Source organism: Colias eurytheme, chromosome 25 (genome assembly GCF_061535395.1).
Source record: "Colias eurytheme isolate Ceu_HAF_F1 chromosome 25, ilColEury1 Martin Lab GWU primary, whole genome shotgun sequence".
Lineage (NCBI taxonomy): Eukaryota > Metazoa > Arthropoda > Insecta > Lepidoptera > Pieridae > Colias > Colias eurytheme.
Genome location: NC_143004.1, coordinates 4,521,451 through 4,531,579, shown reverse-complemented (window position 1 = coordinate 4,531,579; position 10,129 = coordinate 4,521,451). Strand labels below are relative to the sequence as shown.

General features: G+C 31.9%; 1 protein-coding gene across 1 annotated transcript; it reads right to left on the bottom strand.

Moving 5' to 3' along the window:
- Positions 1-412: 412 nt before the first annotated feature.
- On the bottom strand, positions 413-9,685 carry LOC149897571 (transient receptor potential cation channel subfamily A member 1-like). The gene is made up of 11 exons (XM_090116350.1): positions 9,457-9,685; positions 8,538-8,640; positions 7,792-7,992; positions 5,529-5,746; positions 4,504-4,685; positions 3,851-4,032; positions 3,461-3,689; positions 3,042-3,200; positions 1,803-2,918; positions 1,342-1,596; positions 413-1,268 (listed from the first exon to the last, which is right to left on the bottom strand). The coding sequence occupies exons 1-11, from the start codon at positions 9,479-9,481 to the stop codon at positions 417-419; spliced, it is 3,522 nt and encodes a 1,173-aa protein (XP_089972476.1). The 5' UTR covers positions 9,482-9,685; the 3' UTR covers positions 413-416.
- Positions 9,686-10,129: the final 444 nt, after the last annotated feature.

Below are 10,129 nucleotides of genomic sequence, written 5' to 3'. Positions count from 1 at the left end.
GTGTGAGTTGTGAAGAACTTAGCAAAAACGCTGTCTGTCTGATTGTATCTTTTTAACAGATTTGGTATTAAATTTTTAAAATAATATGTGTAGTTTTTAATCGTATAACATCATTGAAATATTAAATTTTAATCGTGGTAAAATATTACCTAAGATATTACAAAATATTATTAGCTAGAAATCATGTTTCAATAAAAGACATTAACATGTTTCATCATTTATTTTTATTAACAACTAGCGGTCCGCCCCGGCTTCGCCCGTGGTACATATTTACGTTTTCTCTACATAAAAACCATCCTCGTACTTCAAGGAATATAATAAAAAAAGAATTATCGAAATCGGTTCAGCCGTTCTCGAGTTATGCGCTTACCAACACATTTTGCGATTCATTTTTATATATAAGAAGATACAAATATTTATCTTAAACTACCTAGTTTGCTTTCTAATCTAGATAAAGTCTGCTTTATAGATTCCATTTCTATTGATAACTGATCGACTTTTACGTTTATTTTTTCTAATGGACTATTCATCTCTTTACTTATTTCTTTGAATTCTGTCGCTTGTATCAAATTTAAATCTTTGAGAGTCTCTTCAATTTTCAGTTTTTGTAAAAGTTGCATCTCTTGTTTAATCATATCACTTTGCTCATTTTGTTTCTCTTCTAATTTTTTCATTGCTTGATGCATTTCATTGATTTTTGTTCGAAACTCTTTAGAATCCATTTCTTCATCTTTCAATACTTTTTGATGCTGTGCAATAGTTAATATAGCATCTCGAATGATCGTTGGTAATACTTTGTAATACTTCCATCTTGGTTTTCCAGGACATATGATAACCTTATCGGGAACTCTGCGCTTATTTTTAATACCTTCATTTATTTTTACTGGCAGAATTGTACTTATGAATCTGTTGTATACTAGATTGTCCAATGTTGAAAGAAATTCAACTCGTTTAGCTAGCCTATTTATATTTCCTAGGATTTCTAGATCATTTATATCGCTTACGGCAACACCGACCATCAAATTCATTAGTACAATAGCTGCCAATACGAGAAATACTAAGAAAATCAGACGTACTATTATAATAGAAGTTGCTAAATCTTGAGAATGCTCTGCGTCAAATAAGCCTTCGTAGTCAAACTCTGAAGTCATCATTACCATTGTTTTCACAAATGACGCCCATGGACTATCAAATGGAATTTTTGAGTGAAATTGTATCATGAAGCTAAGAGAAAATCCTATTACTAGAAAAGCGAATGTTAATAGAATCTGAAACAAACAAATAATCAATTTAATATTAAAGCTTACACAACCTTACAAAAATGATAAACATGATACTCACTTTTACTACATTAGCGGCTACTTTTCCAAACATAAGAACGTAATAGCCCCAATTTGGAAAGCGTGACAACAAAAACATGAGTTCTATCCAAGAGAGGAGTAATGCTAATGTTGCTATGTGTCTAGACCATTCCATATCAGAGAACACGGTGATGGCACTGGGCAGAATGAGAGCAAATACAATAGATCCGAATTTGATCCACGTCTCCATTTGATAAAAGTGTCGAGAACTTTTAGCATTCATGTATAGGATTTCCTGTAAAACAATTTAACTTTATACACAATTTAAATGCATAATTATTATCAACTATACCATAAAAACAAGTACTTATACTAGCTATAATGTCGTTAAAATGTTATTTAATTACACGGTCTTCATTTATTTATTCTTAAATAAAATGTTTATAATTAAGCAGTAAATACATTGTATATTACTAAAATAAAAAAAGATAAAATTTATACCTGTAAAATAATTAGGCACACTGATGCATATATGAAATAACTCCAAACAGTTGAACCCAGAAATAATGGTGGACTATCATTAGTATCTTTATAAAAGAACACAGAAATTATAAACACAGTGAGTGAAGATACAAAAATTGCATACACTACTATGATTGTGTAAAAGAATGGCAATAAAGCTTTCCATTTTAAATGTAGGAAACTCTCTACTAAAGGATGGACTAGTAACCTTTTTTGGTCATATCTATTGCCAGTTGCAAGTAGAGCTTCTATAACTTTCATTTGCTCCATTTCGCAAACTGTAGGCATTAGTATTCGATAATCAATTGTAATTTCACAATTCGCATCTTCAAAGTTTTCACAACTAGATGAGATGTATGAATCGAAAACATCCTCCATAAAATCTGTTGGTTTCGATAAACTGTTCATAATAAGCTGGATAGCAGTTTGTCTTGTTTTTCCTGTGCCGTCGGTATATCCAGACAAATCTGCACCTTCTTGAAGAAGCAGTAATATAACATCTCTACTTCCAAGATGACTTGCGGCGTGCAGTGGATTAAATCCTTTGTTATTTATCTCGTAGATGGTTGACTTGTCAAATGAAGTAATAAAATAAGCTATTTTTAATAAGTTGAATGCTGCAGCGATATGCAACGATGTCGATGCATAAAAAGGAGTGTCAGTAGTTCTTAATTTTATATCAGCGCCCTTCTCTAGCAAAATTTCTAAGCAATCAACGTTGTTATTGAAGGTAGCATAATGCACGGGCCCAAAGCCCTTTTTATTTGATGTTGTAAGTGAGTTTATCATATCCAGAGCTTTACCATGTTGATGTTCTAATAAAAGTTTTAATATTTTTGCGTGACTATGTTCAGCGGCTACGTGTAAAACATTTACGTTTCCGGGTAATTTAACTTTAATTGAAGCTCCTTCTTCAAGCAATATTTTAACACATTCAAGATGCCCATTTCTTATTGCTTTAAATAGTGGAGTTTCCCCTTCTTCATTTTGAACTTCAAGAATTCCATGTTGTTTGGTTACGCTTAAAATTTCTGTGAGGACATCTAAATTTCCCAATGCTGCCGCTGAATGAATTGGCGTTTCACCGTCATTTGCCTATAAAATTTATTAAAACGTTTAATAAATACGTGTAAGGGCTCAAAAAGTTTTCTAATTTATCTATTTATCCTTTAAGTATACATTTTTAAAAATACTATTTATTTATTCGTAGATTCGTACCTTAAGAGTAACATCTGCACCGGCCTCTAAAGCAATACAAACACCGGGAACCCAAGCTTCTTCGACGGCCAATTGCAAAACTGTATGTCCGTCTTTATCCTTTGCATCAATAATGGCCAGGAATGGATCATCATCAGCATACGTGTAATTTGCTAAAACCTGCAATATGCTGTTTTATATACATTTAAAACTTATACGATGTATTATATAGTTAAAAACATTGATATTACAAAAAAGAGCGTGTGTGCCGAGCACACGTGTCAGAATTGAAACTTCTTTGGCAAGATTCAAAGATACCATAATCGTCGCCGTACTCCATGACGCGACCTTGAAATTTTACTCTCCACGCGCCTAAAGAAGTTTCACTTCAAAATATATTTTATCAAATTATATTATGTTATATTTACCTAAGTATTTACCTGTAAAGGATCCTCTAACTGAAGTTTTACACAAAGATGTAATGGCGTAAGTCCGGAAGAATTTAAACAATTAATAGACGCTCCTATGCCCAGAAGCTCATGTATACTGGCAATATTCTTCAATTCTATCGCTGTGTGAAGAGGAGTATCAATGTTATCCAAGCCATTACTTTTCATAGAAGTATGCGTGCCACCAGATTTGATTAGCATTTTGATGATCTCTGTAAAACTATAGAAGTAGTTGACAAAATGAAAATAAAGGGTACGAGTGTAAGAAGAAGGTGCCGATCTATTATTAATAACACACATACATTGTTTGGTTTTCTATTTTGTATTTGTGTCTTTTTATTTTCATGTTTCTTTTGCCAAATTATAAAAACATATACGTACCTATCTGAATTAATTTCTAGCTTATTATAGTATGCTGATCCAACAACGTCAAGTGCTGTTCGGCCCAGTACATCTTGTATATTGGGATTAGCTCCAGCAGCTAGCAATAACCGAGTGCAGTGTTGATGGGCACAGGAGACTGCTACGTGAAGAGGAGTCCATCCTGGTTGAAGTAGTGGTAGCTGGAAGATATGGGATCATTTGAAGATATCGTGTGTGATTGTTTTTGTAAGAGAGCTATCATCTCTCTCTTTATTAATAGATTATAATATATTCTGTATATTAAAAGGTAAGTATAGACCAGTCAGTTAATGTGAAATATAATAGCTACATCTAAGATGGGTTTAATGCTTATTGATGAACTCAGAATGATTAATGACTAATTGATTAACATTAAGCCTGAACATAAGTAATCGACTTTACAATTCCAAGATAGGTGCGTAAATGATTTACTCTTTTTGATAAATTGTCATATTTCTTTCCTTTCAAAATTAATTAATTGATTACAATAATTACTTATTTCACAATGTATGTGTGGTATAACAAAGCCATGCTTCAAATTATAAGCAAGCAAAAATATTTCTCAAAAATATAGACCGGATACTAATTTGTGATGATTAGCAGCGCTATACTAATAATATGTCTAAACTTACGCTCCCTTTGGTGCTCATACAATCATGGTCGATGTCGTCTTTCCATGCTTTCGGTAGTTCTGTAGTTACTTCGTGAATATCACAACGCATGTTAATCATGTCGTTTATGCTATGGCTTATTTTCTTAACATCCTCTTCGGCTCTAGGCGACATTCTTTCGGTATCTACACGGCTTTGTATATCTATAATGGTTTGTTTATCGTCTTTAATTAAATTGTTTTCTTCTTTTATACCATTTACAAAACGAAGCAAATTTGTTTAACAGATTTTGATTTTTGCGTTTTTGATTTTTCATTAGATACTAAAAATAGTGTTTAAATCATTTTAAAACATTACTTTATGAAATCTTAAATTTTTATTATCTTTTCTGATTGAAAAGCACTGAATACAGTAAACAATGGTTTGAGATTTATCATAGTTAAAATGGATTGAAGGTCATCGGTTGTAAACATCAATGCAATTGTTAAATCAATGATAAGTGGTTTTAAAAATATTATAGAGATGATTTTTTTTAGATTATCAATTGAAGTCATGCCACGCGCCAAGGTTACGTATTTTTATAATGTTTTATTCTGTCACTAGCTTACCGCTCGCGGCTTCGCCCACTTTGTTTAAAACCTAATAAATTATATACTAAAACCTTCTTCTTGAATCACTCTATCTATTTAATAACTCAGGCCCCGGAATCACAGACACAATAGAAAATCTATTGTGTCGTGGACCGATCGGGCCGTTCGGGGCTCAATGGGTTAAAGGTTTATGCATAAATAGGGACATAGGGAACAGCGACTTTGTTTTATACTATGAAGTGATATAACCTCACAATTTTTACTAAATCTATTCAGTAGTTTTGTCATGATTTTGTTACAAACGTTCATATTATATCCATCTGAATACTCTTACTAAAACATTCTTCACGATCAGCCTATTATGTTCCCACTGTTGGGACACGGGCCTCCCGTAAGGGATCAGGCATTAATCCACTACGCTGTATGACGGAATAGATCAAGTTATACAAAAATTACCTTCAGGAAAGTCTAGCAGTATAGCCATTTGTCGTGCATTCCCCGCATATGCAGCCAGGTGCAAGGGTGTTCTACCGTATTTATCCAGTCTATTCTTCTCTGCACCATATTTGTTGAGTAGACTTAATGCATCACCACCAGTTAATGCAGCGAGATGGCAGGCTGATACCAGTTCAGCACGGCAGGTTACATTTGGATTGGCGCCTTCTTTGAGAAGTCTGTTGGTTATATAAGTATCTGTGGTATTATTGTATTGAGTATGTGATGAAACTAAGGATAGCATCGATTATGCGACATTTTGTGACATCATAGGTGTTCTTGCAAACAAATAATCTAGTCAAGAATTATCGTATGTATTTAAATTAAATGTAAGAATCAAGTAATAGGAATTAAAATATAATAAAATGCAAAAAAGGATTTCTACATATGGCGTATTTTGCAATTAACATATTTTGGCATGTTATTGACACGAAAAGGTCATTGACTTTCCTATTATTGGTAGAATCCAAGGTAGAATCATCTTAATATATATATAAATCTCGTGTCACAATGTTTGTCCTCAATGGACTCCTAAACCACTAAACCGATTATAATAAAATTCGCACACCATGTGCAGTTCGATCCAACTTGAGAGATAGGATAGTTTAAACTTTAAACATGTAGGTACCACGGGCGAAGCCGGGGCGGACCACTAGTATTGTATAAAGTATGTACCTACTTTAGTGAACGTTATAACCGAAAATAAGGAGAATGAAAAACAATAGTACCAGTAAGGCATATAAGGATCAATAATTAAAGGCTTGGAAAAATCAGCAGAAGAGGGGTGTTACCTGGACTTATGATTTTAATGAAATATTTTTATGGATTACCCCTCAATTCATACTTGAAATTAAAAAAAAAAAACGCGTCACCAATTGAACGCATGTCCGCGTTTTACGCTCATTCTATGACGAAGACATTAAAAATAGCTTCCTTCGATATTACAATTTAATAACCGTGTTTAATAAAGAAAAATTGTTTCCTTATTTTCCTTGCTTTAATAACACGTATCTAATATATGTGTACCTACAAGTGAAGAAGTAATACTAATATGTATATTAGAATAGGCATGACGGAAGATTTTCAAAACCTCTTCCATAATGTGTGTATACGTTTATTAAACAAGAAAAACCCTATATTTCGCTCTTATATTTAAATTTAACGAAGATAAAAGCTATTTTTCAAAAAATATTTATTAACTGTGCCAAAACAGCTCACAGGTGTCATGGCGTAGGCGTGACGTCACTATTACGTAAATACGTAATTATCTGTATGCATAGCGAAGCAAAATTAAACAAATATTTAATTATTAAGTATTATAGAATCTTATTTCAAAGTTTATAAGTGGTGTGCAGTATTGCAATGTGAATCTACATAAAAATAATACCCAAAAAAGTATTAAAGAGAAAATAATATGAAATGATTGTATAAATTGGACGGAGAGAAACCCGAACCACATATTCGTGAATTCGCAATTATATTTCTGTTCTGAGTCGATAAAGCATACGTTAAAAAATAGAAAATAAATAAAAATGCGTATTCTCAACATATTCATAACAACAAAATATACCTGACGCGAAGCTGTTTACATAGACGTGACGTCACGCGTGTTTCAGTCAAGATGGCCGACTGCAGAATTTCAATGTTTTATTTTATTGATAATCTCATTAATCTTAACGTTTTTACTATTTCTAAGTGACTATTTTTAATTTATTTATTATAAATTTTCCCTTAAAAACACTATATCGATCATTTATGGATACTGTCGTCATGCCTATTGTGAGGTCATGATAAATGATGAACTAAATATAGGTACCTTTTTGTATACGATATTGTATTGCGTTTCCTATAGTTAGCGGGATTGTTTAGACGTGGTGATGTTTGTTTATAAAAACTAGACGAGAAGTTAAATATACGACAGTCAACAGAAAATAGTAGCGCGTTAGGTTTCAGGTGGTATATTTGCGAAAAAAGTTTCATAAAAAATGCATAATATAATTTAATATAAAATAAATATGTATACATAAGAATGTTTTTAATAAAATAATATGTCAAACTATTTATCGATTATAGGTACTACTTTTTAATGTAGTAAAATAATACGTCAAGAACTTTTGACTCTTCTTTTTAAAATGTAGTAGGACTACAACTTGATTGGTTTATATTATGGGTTCGAATTGAAGATAAATGAACATTGTAAAACAAAACATATCAAATTACTTACTTTTCAACTTCCTCTACATTATAAGCCTCTATCGCTTCCAGTAAATCTGTGTTAAGTCTTAACAGTCTTCTCTCATTCCTTCTGACATTCTTCGATATGGAACCAGCAGTATCTGGTACTGGAGTCATGTCTGGTAGACATGTTTCAAATTCAGGTGATTGGATTTTGAGCTTTAACATCATGTTGTTACCGTCGGTTTTTCTATAAAAATATAATTTATCAAAAAACTAAGAACATCCTTCAAATTGTTAGATCTAAATCAAAATGGGACCACATTGCAGGCACCAGCTTTCATACAAAAAAAAAATATCAAAATCGGTTCACCCAGCAAAAATTTCTGAGATAACAAAAAAAAAAACAGAATTGAGAAACACCTCCACTTTTAAAATCGGTCAAAAATGAGCTCCTTTCATAGTTTCCTTTGTTTTTATTTAATTTTTACAATAAATACATTCACAACTCAAGAAAGATTGAATGTATTTTAATGGTGTTTGCTTTGTTCAATTTGTGTCACTTCGATTAGAATAAAAAAAATAGTTGTTAATAAAAAAAAAATTGGCAGTGGAAACACACACTCAGGTGAATTCCTAGTTCATGAATGACAATGAACAAAATATCATGAATAAATCGCGTTTAAAATCCGTTAAAATCTTTAATTTCTAAATGTATTACTCGCGTAAAAGCAAACGCTAGAAAATCTAGTTTACAATATAAGTTCTAAATTCATAAATTCTTGTATTAATTACCGATATTTATTGTTTTTATTTGTATGAGATTCCTTTCCTTCTTCAAGAGATGGAACGACTAGTAAAGGAGAGTTATCCTGTTCCGGAAGGCCTTTTTCTACGTCTGGAATATGTAGAAAATCATTAATATGTAATATAGTATGTACTTAGTGCTTTAATAATATTATGTATGTATGTAATGTAGAAATTATATAATATCTGTGCATTTGTTTCGCTAAAGCTCGAAAATGTCTGGATCGGTTTGGATAATTTTGCTATATATAAATCTCCATTTATTTTATTACACTTTATTGTAAGTACTACAATCATTTACTAAAAATAAACAATAATATGGTACCAGGCAAATGAATCAAAATTGGTGGCCTTATCACTAAGCAGTGATCTCTGCCAGACAACCACGTGAAGAAAGGTAAAAAAAGTGAAACATTTACTCAGAATTTTTTTAAGTAATTTGTTTATTTATGAAAAAACAAAAATGGTACGGGACCTAGCAACTTTAAAAAAAAGTCATTTTAGTATAGTTGGGGTTTTTGATATACTGTTTTTCTTGCTATTTCGGTTAGAGTCCGGGCTGCTTCTAAAATTCTCTCTTGTCAACGTTGCTACCTCCTATACGACTAGTAATTATATAATATAAATGTTCCAAATCATTTCATGTAACTTATCAAGAACGAATAATAATTCACATATTTGTCTTGAATATTTTAAAATGCACATTTCATACAATTTTGCAAAGTCCATTTTAAAATTAATTCTATGATCTAACCTACTACTACTACTTCAGAAAGTAAAAATCAATATTAGACTCTAATATAAAAAAATCTTGATTTGAAATTCTAAAAAACCTAGCGGAAAAGTTTTAAGTTGAAGTAAGTAACCTTATAGTTATAATCGAATATAATAAATGAAAAACACTCGCCTTTACAAAATAACGAGGAAAACATTTTTATCACTATTACTCACTTTATTACATGATATTAATCGAAAACAGTTTACAAATCACATCTTAATAGCACTCAATCACTTAACAGACAAAATAAACACTATTAAAATTGCCTAAAACACTGTTATAACGATAATAATGCGTACATAGTTTGAGTTATTTATAATTTCATCACACGATTTATATCGGCGATGGTTATCTTCTGACTAACAATGCAAACAAAATCTGAGTGTGAGATCGTTACAGTGAAGGTCATATAGCAATTATTATATGATTTTACTAAGGCGTATGCGTCTACAGGTTTTGAAAACTATACAAATAAATAGCGTACTTCCAATTTGTTTTTTTCCGATGTGAGCGCATTTGTTGGAGATAATTTTTTTATGGTAAGAGTAGGCAAAGGAGCAGACGAGACACCTGGTGTTAAGTGATCATCATCGCGCATCTGTACCCACAATACCAGGGCAGGAGTATGGCGAGTGTGTTGCCGGCCTTTAATGTTTCTTAAATGTCCCCAAATCGAGTCATTGGAAACACTGCCCGCGGGATCTGATTCCAAATTTGAAATTACCGTAGTACGAGGCAAAATACTTCTTGCAGATTGTTATCGTAGTAATCGTATCGTAGTATTTTTAATCCTGTGATTACA

What these genes read in the sequence shown, in the direction of transcription:
- LOC149897571 (XM_090116350.1), bottom strand. Translation starts at nt 9,481, where the DNA reads ATGTTTTCCTCGTTATTTTGTAAAG. An exon ending in AATAAAAACAATAAATATCG is followed by an intron (nt 7,993 to 8,537) that starts GTAATTAATACA and finishes ATATTTTTATAG; the next exon opens with AAAAACCGACGGTAACAACA. An exon ending in TGTGCCTAATTATTTTACAG is followed by an intron (nt 1,597 to 1,802) that starts GTATAAATTTTA and finishes ATTGTTTTACAG; the next exon opens with GAAATCCTATACATGAATGC.